This window comes from Periplaneta americana, chromosome 13, assembly GCF_040183065.1.
Source record: "Periplaneta americana isolate PAMFEO1 chromosome 13, P.americana_PAMFEO1_priV1, whole genome shotgun sequence".
NCBI classification, from domain to species: Eukaryota; Metazoa; Arthropoda; class Insecta; order Blattodea; family Blattidae; genus Periplaneta; species Periplaneta americana.
Genome location: NC_091129.1, coordinates 86,797,842 through 86,816,962, shown reverse-complemented (window position 1 = coordinate 86,816,962; position 19,121 = coordinate 86,797,842). Strand labels below are relative to the sequence as shown.

General features: G+C 35.1%; 1 protein-coding gene across 1 annotated transcript in view; it reads right to left on the bottom strand.

The window, feature by feature from the left end:
* The window catches only part of LOC138712088 (sodium-coupled monocarboxylate transporter 1-like), a 55,175-nt gene that overhangs the window by 20,690 nt on the left and 15,364 nt on the right, over positions 1–19,121 (bottom strand). The window contains exons 5-9 of the mRNA XM_069843482.1: positions 18,322–18,389; positions 17,085–17,236; positions 14,409–14,549; positions 11,118–11,226; positions 10,321–10,430 (exon numbers count right to left, since the gene is read on the bottom strand). Coding sequence (XP_069699583.1) covers positions 10,321–10,430; positions 11,118–11,226; positions 14,409–14,549; positions 17,085–17,236; positions 18,322–18,389 — 580 coding nt within the window. The remainder of the gene's footprint in view (positions 1–10,320; positions 10,431–11,117; positions 11,227–14,408; positions 14,550–17,084; positions 17,237–18,321; positions 18,390–19,121) is intronic.

Sequence of the window (19,121 nt, the reverse complement as noted above, 5' to 3'; positions counted from 1 at the left end):
TTATCATGAGGTACTTCTCGAATTTGAAGTGCTGAGCGAGGAGAATTTCTAGGTTTCCCGTACTGGACTAGGAGTTGCGGATTGCATTGCTGTTAGAAAGTTAGTAGTGATGTCCCAGAGTGCGATGAACCCTCCACGCATTTAGACCCCATGCAAACAGGGTCCACCACCATTTCTGTAGGTTGCTACAAATTACTCATTGGAATGCACATCACCAGGGAACGGATTTATATGGACTAAAAATATATGAAATATGTAAATATATATGTAGTTATTTTTACCAAAATATGGAATTAAATATGGATTTTTACCAAAATATGGAATTAAATATGGACTTAAAATTATAAAAAAATGACTATGTACGTTAAATATTGGTACATTTTAATCAAACTAAACAAAAAATATAATGGACGTACCTTATCTTCCAATGTAGTTTCAACAAAACACAATTTTTATTGTCTGTTACCATAACAATAGGTTACAAACATTTCTTTCAAGTGCTGAAAAGTGAATCTTCTTCTATTGTCTCTGAGGATAGATTTATACTGACTAAAAGAGCGTTCGACGTCACAAGAAGTAACTGGTACATAATTCAATTTCACAATGTCTGCTGGGGATAAGTCCAAGTTAATCTTCACTGTTGATTCACCACTCATCACAGCAACAACCTTTTGTAGTTCTTCATATCCAGGGTTTTTTGAAAGTACAGTGTCCACCTTAGCTCTTACTGCATCTGCAACTTTACCTCTACCACGATTCAGTTGTTCCACAGTACTATTTATAATTTCAAAACTTTCAGATAGTGAAAGGTGCCTATTTTGGAGACTTTTGAGCGTTTTTATGATGCATGAAAATGTATGCTGAATGTGAGCTAAGTCATTCTTCACACTTATGTCACAGGTAACTGTTTTCGCAGTATCAATTGAGACTGCATCTTCAGAGTCCAATGCAAGGAGAACATTGTTAATAGAGTCTATATGTTCGGCATAATATTCAACTGCTTCTAGCCATGTACCCCATCTAGTTAAAATTGGCTTTGGTGGCAATGGAATTTCAGGGTACATTTCTTTCAACACGTTAACTCTACTGGGAGCTTTGAGAAATACTTTTTTCACTGATGAAATCAACAAATCTACTTTAGGGAAATTGTCTCTGACCACTTCTGCCACACGATGAAATGCATGCGCCACACAAGTAAAATGAGTCAATTTAGGATATACAACAGATAATGCTTGTCCAGCTTTGACCATATAAGGGGCAGCATCGCTAATAAAGAATAACACATTATCGTACATAATACCCTTTGGCCACAGGATACCCATAGCTTCGTTGAACAGTTTAACTATAGTTTTGTTATTGCACTTTTCTAGAACATCACAATGTAAAAGAATTCGTTCAGAATATTGTTCACTTAACAAACCGATAACTACATTACCAACAAGTCTACCTTCTTTGTCGGGAGTCTCATCAATGGAAACCCAAATTGAACTATCTTTAATTTCATCTCTTATCTTCTGTATTGTCTCATCGTAGATGGATGGAGCATACGTCTTCCTAAGTGTTGACTCATCCGGGATTGTATGTTGAGTATATTTTTCAAGGAATTCCCTGAAGACCTTATTCTTTAGTTTGTAGAGAGGAATATCAGCAGAGATGAGAGAACGGCACAGGTCGATGTTAAACTCAGATCTTACATTCGATGTTGTTGGTTGTGTTAAAAACAATTGTCTCTGCTTGGAATTTAGTTGTTTGTTGGCCTGATGTTTACTAGTTGTAATGTGTTGTTGCACCAGGAACTTTTGTGTAGATGATACTGCACACTGACACAAATTACAAAATAATATTTTATTGTCAGTTGATAAACCATCTTCTTTAAATTCTGAAATGTAACTTGTTAGTTTTGATTTTAAATTGACTGAATGACGTACTTTTGGCATATTTACCGTCTTTATAGTATGATTTACAAAACTGAACCTATGTGTACTCTGACTGGCATTTAACTGTTGAGCTGCACAACTGAAGTCTGTTAAAAATTTTAAATTAAATTAATACAGTTTTGTAACTTACTTTCCCATTGTTGATAGGACTGCTAATTTTCAAATAACTCTGATGTTAAAGGGATTACTGAACATGTGTTTAAATCTCTATTGTTGAAATGTATTTTTAAAAGTTAATGGAATTTTGTTTTGTTTTATTGTTAAACCTAATATAATATGGACTGTTTTATATGAAATATGGAAAATATATGGAAATTAACGAAAATATGTACTAAACTCTAAAATATCTAAAAAATCAGTTCAGTTTTAGACAGCAAAGAAGTAGGACGTATTGTTGAGCAGCTCTTATACAAAACCGTTGGCGTAAAATGGGAAAGAATAAATCGACGAAGACGGCGGAGAAAGGGGAAGTTGAAAAGAAGATGAAAGAGAAGGAAACAGACAATACCATTAGAAACAATGAAAATGGGATAGTAATAAATGAACAAGAAATCAGCAACGGGCAAGTTATTTCAGAAATAAGAAGCATGTTTGAAAATTTCAAGCTATCTATACAAGGAGAAGTAGAGGAACTTAAAAAGTCAGTAAACTACATTTCGTCTAAATTCGACTCTTTTTATCAAGACCTCTCTCAAACACAAGAAGAACTGAAGGCAGCACAAAAAGAAATAAAAGACCTCAAGTATGAAAACGACAATTTGTATTACGAAATAAAAGAAATCCAGCAATACTCAAGAAGAGACAATGTAATAATATTCGGAATTCCTGAAGCGAGATCTGAAAAAATTTACGAAGTAGTGAACCAAATTTCTGATTCAATTGGAGCCTTAAATTTAGTCAATGATGTCAGCGTGGCCCATAGATTACCATCAGGATCACCGGGGAAAGTGAGACCTATTGTCATCCGATTCTCCAAAAGGTGCAGCCGGGATGCCTGGCTTCAGTGCTACAAGGTGGAGTCGAAGAAGGAAGGTGATGGTCCGGGAATCCCTCTACAACGGCTTCCAAACCATGCGGGACTAGGGAGATTCACTGCAGCAGACCATTTGACCGTGGCTACCAGAGATCTGCTGCGTAAAACCAGGGACGTCGCCAAGATGAAGGGATACAAGTTTGTATGGACCAAGGATTGTAATATCTTTGTACGTGAAAATGAAAGCAGTTCTGTAAGTAAAATAAATTCAGTCTCTGACTTAGAAAGACTGTGAATCCAGTACCCAATAATAATTACAATTCACAAATAATTAAAAAAAAAAACTGTCATGCTAATTGTAGTAATGCTTTGTAATATTACTTGCAATAATGGAAGTAAACGGTCATTTAGAACAACTTAATTTATACTGTGACAATAACGATTTAAAAACAGCTGTCTTTAACGATATCACCTCTTGCAACAATTACATTTGTAACTCGTTTCATGATTTCAAATTTATTCATTTAAACATACGTAGCATAAACAGAAATTTCCTGGAATTATGTGCATTATTACAAAGCTTCACTCATGATTTTGACATTATCATTTTAACGGAAACTTGGTTATGTCACGATTTTGGCTATGATATTAATGGATACAATAAATTGGTAAAAGTTAATAAATACAATAAATGCGATGGAATAGTAATATACTTTAAAAATAGCATTGATATTAGTGTAATAGAAGCTGAAATTGAGCACTGTAATTCACTTCATTTTAAGATTAAGCTTGATAAGAGTGAAATTTTTTTCACCGCCATTTATAGATCCCCTAAAAACAATAAAAATGATTTCATAGACAATTTAGAACAGTATTTATCCAATTTAGAAGGTTGTCGCAACCATATTATTGTTGGAGACATAAACATAGACATATTAGAAAATAGTATAGATTTAATTGGCAGTAAATATATGAATGTTCTCCATGAATATGGTTTTGTAAATTATTTAAATGCCATCACTAGGCCTTCAATAACTTCTGGCACATGCATCGACCATATATTTCTAAAAACTCAAAATAATTATAGCTTCATACCTGGCGTTCTATCTAGTGCTATTACCGATCACTATATTGTTTTTAGTTTATTAAAAATGTCTAACAATGAATACAATTCCAGGCCGTCTGTTACTCTCTCATCACAAAATATGCAAAAAATTAATTATCCTGATTTGATTACAGATTTTCTAAAAGAAACCTGGGAGTCGGTCTATAATTGTAATGATGCCAATGCCTGTTTTCAAATTTTCTACAATTTAATCATAAAGTATATAGATAAACATACTATTATAAACAGTAATCAGAAAATTTCTAATAAATCCAAGAAAATAAAACCCTGGATCACGGCCGGCATTATTAATTCTATTCGTACAAGAGACAAACTTGCTTTAAAAGTTAAAAAGAATTCAAGTAACGTACAACTAAAAAATTACTACAGAGCATATAGAAATATGTTAACTCTTATCATTCGAAAAACGAAAATTAAATATTATGAATCCAAATTTGATAGATACAAAAATGAACCTAAAAAATTCTGGCAAGTTATAAATGAAGCTACAGATGTAAATGTACAAAATAAACAGCCAATCAAGGAGTTAAAAAACGATAAGGGCGAAATATTAAATTGCAGAAAAGAGATTGCAAACGAATTTAATAATTATTTTTCAGAGATAGGACACAATGTTACTTCTAACATTAATAAGTCAAATTTTAACTCTTCTCTACAAAATGAGACACAAGATGAACATTTAGCTTCCTCCATGTTTCTTTTCCCTGTAACTGAAGATGAAATTATTATTTTGGTTAAGAAGTTAAAAAATAATGTTGCTCCTGGTATAGATGGAATTAAGAATAATACTTTCAAAATTATTATCAAATATATATTAAAACCCATGGTTCATACTTTTAACTTATGTTTTGTGCAAGGTATATTCCCAGATGTTCTGAAATGTGCCATAGTAATTCCAATATACAAATCTGGAGATAAAAATAATTTAAATAACTATAGACCTATATCTTTACTTCCAACATTTTCCAAATTGCTTGAAAAATGTTTAAAGAATAGATTAATAAATTATTTAGAAAAACATAAAATCCTCTCTAAAAATCAGTTTGGTTTCCGCAATAATATTTCTACTGATGATGCTCTTATTAATGTTACTGGAAAAATTATCAATGAACTAGATATCGGAAACAAATGTTTGGGTATTTTCTTGGATCTACGGAAAGCTTTTGACACTATCAATCATAATTTACTTTTGGACAAACTACATACTATTGGAGTTAGAGGTATAGTTTTAAAATTATTCCAATCATATTTTAGTAACAGAAGGCAAATGACCAAAATTGAAGATCAATTTAGCGAATACAAATATATTGATATAGGTGTACCGCAAGGAACAATTTTGGGACCTATTTTATTTCTAATATATGTTAATGATCTGCTAAATATAAATTTAGAAAAATTTAATGGATCTATATATTCATATGCGGATGATACAGTAGTTATTTTCAGTGGTTTTTCTTGGCAGGAAGCATATAGAAATGCTAATATAGGTGCTAACATTGTTAAAAAATGGCTTAATTCCAACTTCCTTTCTTTAAATATATCTAAATCAACTTTAGTTCCTTTTTCGTTAACAGCTGCCAGTGTTCAAAATTTTAAATTTAGCGATAAATATAGACTAATAATACACAGTGAAAATTGTTTAGATCCCAAAAGTTGTAAATGTCCACCTTTGAAAGAAGCCACGTATGTCAAATATCTGGGTATCATTATTGATCAGAATTTAAAATGGCCTCATCACATTACTTATCTTTGTAAGAGGCTTCGTAAAACAATTTATAAATTCGTTAATCTTCGATGCTACTTACCTATTAGAGTTCTACGAAATGTTTATTTGGCCATTATTCAGTCTATCATTCAATATGGTATAATTGTTTGGGGTGGAAGTACAAAAATTAATCTTAGTCCGTTAAATTTACTACAAAAACGAATAATTAAAATTTGTTTGAAGAAACGTTTCGATTATCCAACTAAATTAATTTATTCTGAATTTAATGTATTTAATATTGAACAAATTTATAAGTATACGCTCTTAAAATTTTATCATAAAAATCGTAATAAGTTTGTATTACAGACACACAATTATGACACAAGACGAAATATTAATTCAACATTAGTAGAACCTAAATGTCTCACATCTGCTGGTCTAAAGCATAGCATAAATTTTGGCCCTCGGTTGTACAATGCTTTAACTAAATTACACCCAGAACTTCTAACATGTAACCCACTAACATATAACAAGAAAATTAGAAACGTGTTAATATCTTCAATTTGATTAAATAAATTTATAGCCTATGTGTATGAATTAATCAACCTACATTATATTTGTATTCTATAATTTTGAAATATATATTAGTCCTACTTTTCACGTGCGATATTATTCTTCTCTAGTGTTAATATTATATTATATACTTAATTCCATTGCCGCTGTAATTATATTTTAGTTCCTATTTTATTTTACTTATTTATTTATATTATTAGTATTATTATTATTTTATTTTATTTTTTTATTTTTATTTATTTTTTTTTTTATTTTAATAATATATCTGAACTGCGACCGAGCACGAGCGCTGCTCATTCGGTCTCAAATTTTGTTAATACTACTGTATCTTCTTTTTATATTGCTTGTATTATTTTATTTGTATTTCTCTTTGTTTGTTTTTGTAATTATATTTCTTTATTCTGTATATTTGAATTTAAATATGGAAAATAAAAGTAGGATTTTTCAACCCTACACATTGTGAAACATAAAGATAATGCAAAATATAAATTATATTAGCTTTATAAGTAAATATGTATTTACATATAAATCCTTTCCCTGCACATCACCCATATATCTATTATACAGTGCAACTGAATGTTATTGGCTTATTTGAATCGTCCTCTTTGTCTTGGAACTCCAACGTTTAGCTTTTCAAATCCAAGTTGTTTTACCAACATTGCTGGCGACTGTAACTACACTATTGTCATTCCTTTGCACTAAAATTACATCATCTGCAATAACAGTCTCCATAGCTCCTCTCTGTTTCTTTGGCATTTTTAATTTATTTGTAGGAGGAGCCTTATGCACCCTGTTGCGAATTGTTCCTGTTGCTCCAATGTCTTCAGCAGCTAGGTCATGCATAAGATCAATGGATGTGAAATAGGTATCAAAAATACATGACTGCCCTTTTGGATATCAGTCTTCTTTATAAGTCCAAAAACAACATCAAACCCCTGTCCTTTCCCTGAAGTTCGTAAGTTCGTACTATTGTCACATGCTCCGCATGCAGCATATAGTCATCTGCAGTACAAAGAGACCAGAGCTTGAAACCAAACCTTATTGGTTTCGCTCGAATGAACTGTCTGGTTCCATGTTTGCCATAATACGGGACAATTGTTTCATCAATATTCAGGTGTTCTGGAATGTCCAAGACTTTGAATGACTTACTTAGTATATCGAAAATTGGTCTAACTTAGCGATCATTAGAAATTGCCATATTATCAGCAAAATGCAGTCGTCTCATAATATCGTCAAAAGTATTCCACCTCATTGAATCAGAAATCAAAATGCTATGTAAATCTGGTAATTTTCTCCAATAAAGTCGCTTGTTTGGGAGTTTATATAGCCAGAAATCAAAAGAATGCCAAGAAAAACTAAAACATTATCTTTTGTTGTAGAGTCAGTAGAATAAGTAGATAAATTTTTCTGAATAAAGTAGATCTTACTTAGGTCCAAGATCGAGTCAATGAGCTCGGTGGTGGTGGTGGTGGTGGCGGTGGTGGTGGTGGTTGTGGTGGTGGTGGCGGTGGTGGTGGTGCATTACTTTCGTTATCAGAATCAGAATCAAATTGGGCGTCACTCTGCAGCATACGCCAAGGTAAATGACAGAGTCCTCATTTGTTTCGGCCTCAGGTTGCTCCCGTGGAGGACGAATGACAACATTCAGTCGTCTGCGATTCTCATTACCCCGTATTTGCATCATATCACACATTTCATTGACAATGTCAGTCTGAACTGCAAAAATATTCAAATCAGTATAGGTATAATATAAATGACTTGGTTATATCCCAGTGGTAGGAAAACCTGCCATCTAAGTTTAGACTACAATAAAGTACGTTATAAATTATGAAATGATGTCAGTCACAAATTATTCAAGTAGTATGGTTTATTGACTATGTATTTTCATAATCAGGTGTCATTTGTTACTTTAAAAATGTGTACTACTTACACACTTTCTCTCTCGTTGCAAGCCATCTTTTGAAGAGAAGTTGAACCGCGACTTCGAACCCATGTACCGATGCAATCAATTAAATAATGTTGTTAAAATTCGAGAATACCATGCGGAGTATATCTTAGAATCTATTGTTGCAATATTCATAACAAAATAATTTATTTATACATTGTTAAAAATTTAAAACTTGATTAGTAGGAAAACCTGCCATGGGAATTAATGGGTTAAGAATTCTCTTTTCACGATCGCCATATTGGTTTTTTTTTTTTTGGTGGCGTAGCAGGCATTCCGCGAATAATGTCTTCGGTTCCCCTTTTCACCTGAATTTGTTCTTTTCTAATTTAATTTACCATTGTTACGCTAACAACGGTTTACCAACCAGGGATTCGAGTCTTCTATGCGAAGCCTCAACTTTATTTTGAGTTCTTGGAAGTCCTGTGTCCATTAGATCAGCCACTAACCAAAACGATGGAGGACATAATGTGTGCGATCTTCCGCGTCCACGCCGTCGTCTGCCTTTAACGTTGTATACACTGCCGCCAAGTGAATGAGTCGGGCATAACCGCCGTACAGCGTTCGTGCTGTCGGCTAGTCGTTGTCGGTTTATCCAAGCATCGCATCGATTGGATTTAAGTGTCGAGCAATCGAGCCTCTCCTGGCAGGTGCAAACCCAATACTCCCCAAACTTTCCTATTTTCTGCTGTCCTTTTATTCTCCGCATATGATCCATATATCTTAATATTAAAACAAAAAAAAAAAGACAAATAAGCAGAGAATATCAGTAAAACAGAAATATTGTAAGAATGAAAATACGCTACAAATCTAAACGTTTATCTGTACATAAATATTTTAGTACAAATCCAAATACTTAGAAAGTTTAAAAACGAAAACTTTGCTGTCGTCGCCCAAGGTTTAAGGAATAATCCCGCCGTTTGTCTAGTGTCACTGAGAGAGACCCCGAGAAACTTCAGCTAGGATTGCCGGTCTCGAGAGATCGATCCCTAGATTTCAAGGAACTCTGTCTCCAGGGCTACCACGCTAGATAGATCTCAATACATATATACACAAATCAGACTTACAGGTACTACATTAGTCATATATGCACACGTATGAATTAAAATAGATAATCGTTCTCCACACACATTTTACTCACCTCACTACACTATACTGTGACACCTTTTTCACTGTCGCTAGATCACTTTTCACTGTCACTAAAAAAAGAAATTGCCGCTGTAAGACTATAACTTCACTGCCACAACACACTTCGCTGTCACAATAGCTCAAATGTCAGGGGATTGAAGCCCGCACCTCCTAATTTCAAGGTACTCTTTCTCCAGGACATGCATACATACATACATACATACATACATACATACATACATACATACATACATACATACCATAACATAACATAACATAACATAACATAACATAACATAACATAACATAACATAACATAACATAACATACAATACAATATATACATATGCATACGTATGTACGTATATTTTAACACAGATATTCATTCGCTACACTCATTTTTCTCACCTCACTTACTGCACTGGCACTGTGATGCCTTTCACTGTTACTAAAACACTTTTCACTGTCACTTTAAAAACTTTTCATTGCTAACATAACGCTGCAATATCATTGCCACAACACACTTCGCTATCACAATAGCCCAAATCACTATAAAATATATGTTTGTCATTTCTTAATATATAAGAAAAATTGTACGAATACCTTACAGGTAAAGAAAGAAGTAAGAATTATTTTGCACATTACAGTGTATAATAATTTTCATCTGGAAATCTATCATTAAAAGAAATCCTATGTTAATGTTTCTGAATGGAAGAGAATGACAGCATGTAAAATTTTTCGTGACAAGAGAATAATTTAACAATTGTAATCTGAAATTACTTTGACATATTCACGATTTTCAAATTGGTACCTTTGCGTAACATATTTTTAAGTAGAAATTTTAAAAATAATACTCGTATACCATTTCAAACGTAGAATGAAGTAGGCCTACTTAAAATTATTTTTAAAATAAAACTTTATTGTGTTTGTCACCTGAGGGCTGCACTGAAAATGCCGGCGACGAAGAGTCCCGGTAAACCAGGCACCGAACCAGCGACTTCCATTACGTAGAGCGTGGCCAGTTGATCGGGTTTTGTTATGATCTATTTATTACACAAGGAAAGACTCGTCAGAATTCGTCTTACATTATAATAATATAACAATAGGTTTGATACTACAATAATAATCGGACCAGTCTTTGGGAATTACCAGGTAGAAGAGTTGGCTTGTCTTTTGGATACAATCAGCATAGTCTGAGATTATTTCGTCATTGGAATGAACTTAGCCTAAATCTTCAGAACTCAATATGATGGATATATTTTCATAAGCATTAAATTTACAATAGGCCTAAATCAGTTTTTGAGAATTTATCTTCTACAAAAGTATTATACAAAGTGGATCAGAACTCACTACCCATTTCAACAATGTTCGAGGAATAAAACTGTAAGCAAACTTTGGAATGATTTTCGAAGAGAGTTATCCTCATCATATACTGTGCAGCAAAATTTGTTTAAATATTCAGATTTTGATTATTTTTCATTTTAAATGCACTCTTTATGTTGTATGCTAATGTGCTGTAGACAGTACTATACACTGCATAATGAATATGTCATTCTGCATAGCTCAGTTAGTGAGTAAAAGCAGTTATTATTAATATTTTGATCAAATAAAAAGCTAACGAAAATTATAAAACTCAAAATCGTAATATTGCCTAGTTTACATAAATGGATATACTACTTTTGTATATATTATTTATAAGTAAAATCTGTCTTATTTTGTCTTTTACATACCTGAGCTGCGAGAGGATCACAATCGTAGTATATTGCATATATCACTATGCCTGTGAAACAGCTGACTGCTTCAATCGCTATCACACCAATGGCGAACATGATCAGCGCTCTGAAACACATTGTTTATATAACATTATAATGCCCTGTAGAGATGTATAGTAGAAGAGGCAAGACCTGTTCTGTGATCTTACCACGCATGTGGCTATACCACCAGTGGGTGTGGAGGGAGAAAATAAGGTTTAGTCTGAATTGAATTCCCGTGTCGGTAGATTCGTCTTATACTAACCAAGCCGAAACAAACTTTGTTTCTGATCTCCAATTCTTTCTCCTCTTGAGTACCTCACATGTCAGATCTCGCCTCTCGATCTATGCCGTTCCTACTTTCAATATGAAGTGTACCTAATCTGTTTGATACATTCATGGAAAGTCATCCGAATTCACAAGGTAGTTTTTCTAGATGTTATATAATATGTTCTCTGTCTTTATATTCCTCTTGTCATTTTTGTATAGCTACAGAATGTCCCAGGAATAAACTGACAAAATTGTCTGGAATGTTCTTTAATGGAAAAGAACACAAAGACAAAAGGTTTTAATCTTCAAACTGAAATAGTTCTTGAGATATCAAATAAACATAATGTTTGATTGACTATTGAATATTTCTTTACTATGATCCGTCTCAGGAATCTGTGAAATAGAAAAATGAAACAAAACCTCTGCGCAAGTGGTATGTGGGAGGGCTAGGGTCAATGACTGCTCTGGGGGAGGTATGGCTTGCACGAAGCGAGCAATCGCTTGCAGGAGGGGGTAATTTCTATCTGAACTCTACCCTACTTTCTACCAGGAGCATCTTACCCTTCAGCTGACTCTGGCTGATGCTGCCCGCAATACACTCGGCACAGATAGACTTGGCCCCCACATGCGCACAATTACTCCACATATACCTGGGACGGACCATACCTGGCATAGAACTATTAATTTCTAGCTCGCTGCGGAATCTGACAACAGCTGCTTACACACTGCCTAATCACTCTAAGTAAGGTTTAGTTTGTAAAGTGGAAATCATTTGAGTGAAAAGGAACAAAATATCGGGAATGTCTTTCCTACACATAAAGCATACCCTTTCACTTCGTTGAGCATTACAGAGATTTTCTGACTTAAATTATTGGGAGAGGGCTTTAACAAATCCACAGAATGATATTAAGAGATATTAAAAGTATAACTGTGGGGTTTTCACTGGCATAATTCTTTATTCTGTGGCTACTACCAGAGTTAATTTGTCTGTCTAGTTTTGAGACACCCTGTATTAGTTGTTACCATTCTTTAAATTGTATCCACTGTCCATTAGTTCAAATCCGGCCGTATTCCATTAATTTTAAGGTCTATAATACATAAGTAACATTGATTTGTTCGAAATGAAATGACGTAGAAACTTTTCTATTTGATAAGAGATTTACAACACGTGAAAGAATATTGTTCCTTTACTTCTTTGCAAACGTATGTCTCTCTGTACAATCGCCGCAGGAAGTCTTGTAAAACAACAGGAATCTCTGATGGACAAAGCAGGGAAATAGAAATTACAAGAACGGAAGTAAAAGATAGAGATTGCACTGTTTTTTAAAGTTCAATAGCAAGTCGGTTTTGAAGTACGGCAAACGAGAAAGAATATTCTGAGATAATTAATAGTTTTATGGAAATGCTCTGGCAATTCTTTATGTGATGCACTTAGTTTTTAAGGTTGTTCGAAATTTTCTATTCATGTATTATAAAATTTTATCCCATTTCTCAGTCTGTAAAACATAGAATAAAGAAATGTTAATACTTGTAACTTATTGTTATTCATTTATGACAATGGTTTTCTCGCTGTTTTCAAATTACAATTTGCATAATCCTATTTTTTACTTTCGGTATTTAACTCAAACTTTGTATGTCACTCAATTTTAGTAAAATTAAGAAATGCTGATGTTAGAGTTTGGAAAAATATTCTTACAACATTTGACAAAAATTGCAGATTTCTTCACATAGTATATTCTAAGAAAATGGACTATCAATTAAAATAAATTTAACTTTAACACGGTTAGGTACAGCCAAACCCCTTCAATCTTGAAGGCGGTAACTCTAATTCTGACATAAAGTCCCGATTGCCTTACTGGCGACTTTTGTGGATAAAATAATAATAATAATAATAATAATAATAATAATAATATATTTATACTGGCAGAGTTAAGGCCATAGGGCTTCCTCTTACACTCTACCAGCTGACAAAGTATACAAGGAGTGAAAATTTAACAAAAAGTTAAAGAACAGGATACTAACACATTACAAAAAATAATATCATAACAAAATCGACACTAAACAATATGAAAATAATACCGTAATCGAAAAAAGAAAGTAAAATACAGATCAAAAGATTGGAATATAATAAAAGCAACTCAGTTAGTACAGATAGTTAACAGGGAAAAATGTAAGGAAGGATACAACAAATAGAATGTAATGAAATAATAAAAAATGCGAAATTTAAATAGAATCAACAATAAAAAAAGGGTTCGGTAGTAAATTCATCTGGCGATCAAGAGAACAAAAAAAGGAAAAGGAAGAAAAAGAAACATAGATATATTATTACAAAACTATCGCAGAGAAAAGGACTTACAAGTGAAAGGAATCTGAATGGAAAAATTGCAGTTTCAGTTTATTTTTGAAACTAGATAATGCCCGACAGTTCCTGACATGTTGTGGTAGAGAGTTCCAGAGATGAACTGCAGAGACGGTGAAAGATGAAGAGTAGGGGGTATTTATGAAAATTCTCTCAGCCCAATACCAGATCAAATTAAGAGCTATTGGGAGAAATGGATACAATACACACGAAGAATAGTAAGAAATTAACTACGAAATTTAATGGTCAAATACAGTATCGACTTGGGTGAGACAAGATCAGGGCAGATCCTTTAGACGACTATTTGACATGTGCTAACAACGAAACTGGTCTTTGAGGTTAATCAATGTTTGCATCATGATCGTGGTGATGGTGATGACGATGATGATAATGATGATATAGTGGTGATACAGAAGTGAGAATTATAAGGGAAAACAGAGCTCTTTCATTTTCCCCACATTTAATAAATCCCCGAAATTGAATTAATGTTCTGATGGAAATTTACATCTAGTTCTGTCAAATTTTCAAAAATATTTTATTATATTCATTTATATGCGATTTAAATAAGAAGTTAAAATACTAAAATATAATTGCACACTTATTGTTACAATATTTGTAATGTGATTTGATGTTGTACTCACTGTTTGGCTTTTGCATAAGTCGGCAGCGCCATAAATTTCTGTACTATGGCTTGGTTTACACCGGCGGTTCCCATTCTTTGGGCAGTACCGCCTATGATTACAGTACAAAGTGACATCCTTTCCAGGGGCGAAAGGCCGAACCTAAGAGAGAAGTTAAAATATAAAGAGATTCATTAATTGCTTGACATCATAATAACGAGGCTTAGGATCCGGGACATTTTAGCAACCAATGTACGCACAACTTGACTATAGAGTTCCTTCATCATAGTAGACAGACATACTGTGAATGTAAACAACAATGTCAATGTGTTTCGTTATATTCTGCTGTTAATAGTACAATCTAGTGACGGTGGAAAATGAAGTAGGATACATACCTCACAACCATTCATGTCCCTCGGCGACGTCGAAGGCGTTAGAGTTGCAATGAACAATCATGTACATAAGTGGCAAAAAAAACCGAACCGACCCTTGTAGCTGATTTCAGAGCCTTTTTCACTTCAGAGCACTATAGACTGGTAACTAAGACTTTCGTGGTTCGAATCCTGCCTGGGAAGGAAACGTTTTTTGTTCCTTATTCAAATTTATTCCCAATACTTTACGATTGCTGGTAAAATTTATGTTGTGAGAATAATAAGTTAATTAAGTAGTGCCCGGGTTCGATTCCTGGTCGAGGCAAGTTACCTGGTTGAGTTTTTTTTCCGAGGTTTCCCCTCAACCCAATATGAGCAAATGCTGGGTAACTTTCGGTGCTGGACCCCAGACTCATTTCACCGGCATTATCACCTTCATCTCATTCAGACGCTAAATAACCAAAGATGTTGATAAAGCGTCGAAAAATAACCTACTAAAATAAAAAAAAGTAATTAAGTAGTAAAATATTGCTGCAATCGAAAAGTATTGGGAATAAATTTGAATAAGGAACAAAAAAAATGTTTCCTTCCAAAGCAGTATTCGAACCACGAAAGTCTTAGTTACCAGTCTATCGTGCTCTGGAGTGAAGAAGGCTCTGAAATCAGCTACAAGGGTCGGTCCGGTTTTTTTTTCCACTACTGTACATACTATTCACTATGAATTGAAAATGCACTGTGATGGCCTGAGTTCATTTCGTAGGGAGAGACGGAAGAATACTGTACCTCTGATCACGAACCGGATTGTACACCAACGCACAGGTAAACAAAACTCAGAGCGCCACCTCACTCCAGCTGTACTCCTTTGCACTGTAACTTCACTTCATTCTTAATTTGTCTCGGATCCTAAGCCTGGTAATAATAAAATATTTGGTTTCTATCGAAATTAGGGTTTGGGTATTTCACCTTGTCCTACAACTTAATGTTTTTCAACGTTTCGGAACTACATACAGGTTCCATCATCAGGATAGATAGGTGTGATTAGAGGGATCGCCTACTCTGTTAGGTTCATTATGTCTGTCTATTCCATCCTTGTATTACTGGGGGCATTATGTTGAAGCATTATAATGACAAATTATTATAAAAATAGATTCCCTACTCCGGTTTCCTTTAAACTCGCTGAAAGCCGTGTTTTTGCCAAGCAATTCTTGACAGGAGACCTGCGTAACTCCTGTACTGTTATATGGGTGCCAGACGTGATCTCTTACTGCCAAACTTCCTAACAGTCTCCAAATATGCCAAAGAAAGATGCTGAGAAAGATACTAGGCTTATCACTGAGGGACAGAGTTCCAAACGAAGTGCTACAAAAGATGGCAGCAATTAAAGATCCAGCACTGCAAGCCACCAACGCTAAATGGAAGTGGGGAGGCCATGTTGCACGACTTAGAGACGGAAGATGGACGCAGAAAGTCACACTATGGGATCCCCGCATTGGCAAGAGATCACCCGGAAGACCAAGACGAAGATGGGCCGACCTCTTCAGTGAACGAGTAGGAAGCCATTGGTCAAGCAGAGCAAGACATAGGGAAGACTGGGAAAATATAAGAAGACAAGTGAACAGCGACTAAAACCAGTGCGACAGAAACAAGCGAACAATACCAAACTGTGTAGAATGTGAACCAAGTGAACAATTCCACTCTTACGCGGAGTAGCTCACCGCGTGAGACAAATAGAGCTCTCCCTCTATAGGAGGAGGCCTTTGCCCTTAACGGGACATTTTTAGGCTAATCATCATCATCATCATCATCATCATCATCAATTCTTGACAGTAGGCCAGGGGTCGGAAAATGTAACACATTTAGTACAGTGATCGGCATTTTATATCTTCAACCGTTCTACAGTGATCTCTACAAACCTACATAGAGTACGATTATTTAGTCCTGACAGTCGCCGACAATGTGCGCCTGGGTCAGTCGAGTCCATTAAGTTACGCCTGGGGTGTTCGGTTTAATCAGGCGCTTGCATTCAGAGCGATCGGATGTCACGCATGAGGTAGAGCGGTATTTTTCCAGTACAGTTCAGCTGTACTGCATTTCTTTACTGACGGCTGGCTCCTATCTCTATTCCGAAACTCTCCCCACTATTCCTATTTCTTCTCTTCTTTCGCGTCGCTGAGCTGTCAAGACTAAATAATCCGTCTGTACCTCACTCAACGCGTAAGCTACACGTCAAACAACCTTGCCTGTACAGGTGAACTACAGGATGGGGTTTGAAAAGTCGCGTTCTGCAAGTACTAAATGTACTACATTCAATAGGTATTGCACTCACTGGAAGCGGAATCTTCCTCCGTCGATATTTCTCTCCAGAACAGTGCCCATTCCTCCTGCGTACATGATGCCCAGCACCATCACGGTTAGGCTGGACGACATCATCACGATCCCCTGCAGGAAGTCTGTCCAAACTACTGCCTTCAATCCTCCCTGCGACAATCAGAATAAAATTAAAGCAAGTCACAATTCAGCCATTCTATAATCTTTTCGTTCTTAGAATAATTCTTCAGTAAACCATAGCACGTCGCTGAAATGAGACTTGATTGGTCGCATATTCGCGCCACCGGTTCTCAGTAAGTAATCCCGTTCACTGTTGTACTTTCTGTTTCATGTTAAACATTTCCTGTTACTCGTCATAGTAGGTCTAACCTCACAACGGTGCTTTTGCTTACTTAGAAAAGGAGTTACTTTCCAATTAATTAAGTTATTTTCATCTTTCGTGAAAGGTCAATCGTTGTCGGACTAAGGTGTCTTTCCTCTCTTATGTTTAACCACACTCACTTGAGAATGCAGAAACTATAATATCACGTGGACAACAAACTCAAGGTCAAGTGATGCTAACTTGTTACCAGAACGGACTACCTTGGTATTATTCTTTATATCCAACCGCTTTTTTTTTTCTTTTAAAATAAATGAAAGGTGATGGTCCTAAAATAGGTAACGAGATTTTCTTGGTCGTGTGTTTCGACTAGGAGCTAATTAAGGGGTATGCTAGCCACTTAATTTTATTTAAATTGGGGTTATTCTAATAGTGAAAAGAATATAAGATACTACTACAAATAAATTTGTTAGTGTTAAGTATTGTCTATATCTTTGATGATTTCTTTGATAGATTATCTAAACCGGCCTATTCAGAATTCAGATGACTTCGAAAAACTTAGTTCTGAGTTGTGCCTCTATCAGCTTGAATAACACCGTCGAAGGAAATAATATTTTTAAATTTAGGCTATTACAACCACTTTTTTCAGTCCTTCATCTGGCCTAGTTGCCTCATAAGTGGTGCCTTCTTGGTATCGCTTATGAGGTTGAGACCCGTCTTCGGACAGTTAACTATACACAACATATTTCATAAATTTAAACTATTCTATGGCCTTAAAGTTAATACCGAACACTAATATTATTTACTCTTAATTAATCAATTAATTGATTAATGCATTCATTCATTCATTCTTTGTTTCATTCCGAAATCCATTATTGTATTATTGTAAAAGATTTAAAGACACTTACTTACGTACCAGCATAGTATAGAAAATGCAGAGAATTGACGTTCCCATGGTTATGTAATGCAGATTGACACCGCTAACTGAAATGAGAGTCAACATGGACAAATACGATTTAACACGCTTCATTTCATTACTCCAATATAGTATTCGTGTTTAAATTTCATCTGTTGAGTTAAATGCACCCGACTGACAAACACGGTGTATTACATTCATGTCAAAGTGGAAGGAAGGACAGAAAACAATACACATTATTATTTTCGTTGGAATGGAATGGAATTTTAGGGAAAGGACACTATAATCCAGCACTGCGACCTTATACGATATATTGCGCTAGCTCTCAAGCTAGGCGCATTTCCAGACCCATACCGGCTGACTGTACTAAGGTTCGCTGCGTACCCAGGTTTCGAGCAGGCAACCACACTGGTCCCTAGGCCAGCTCCCTCCGTGTGTTGCCACCCGGAACTCAGGAAATGCTATGGAATGATGACGAAATGGAAAAATGATGACGGAATGGTGTAGAAGATGCCTAATATGGGGAAACGGGAGAACCTCGAGAAAAACCAGAAATGCAAGTTTGTCCGCCCGAAGTGTTTATATGGATTTTTCATTGCAAAATCCCAGGTATGAACGCGACTCGAACCCTGACCGCCTGTGTGACAGACTAAGGTCTGACCACTGAGCCACCGCAGGGGTTATTATTTTCATTACATTACTTGTAATTGAAAATACTAGTGCAGCACAAAGTTATCTTTTACTGGGTGAACAGGATAGAGCAGAACAGGTTTCACGGCTAGCCGGCGGCTATACGCGCA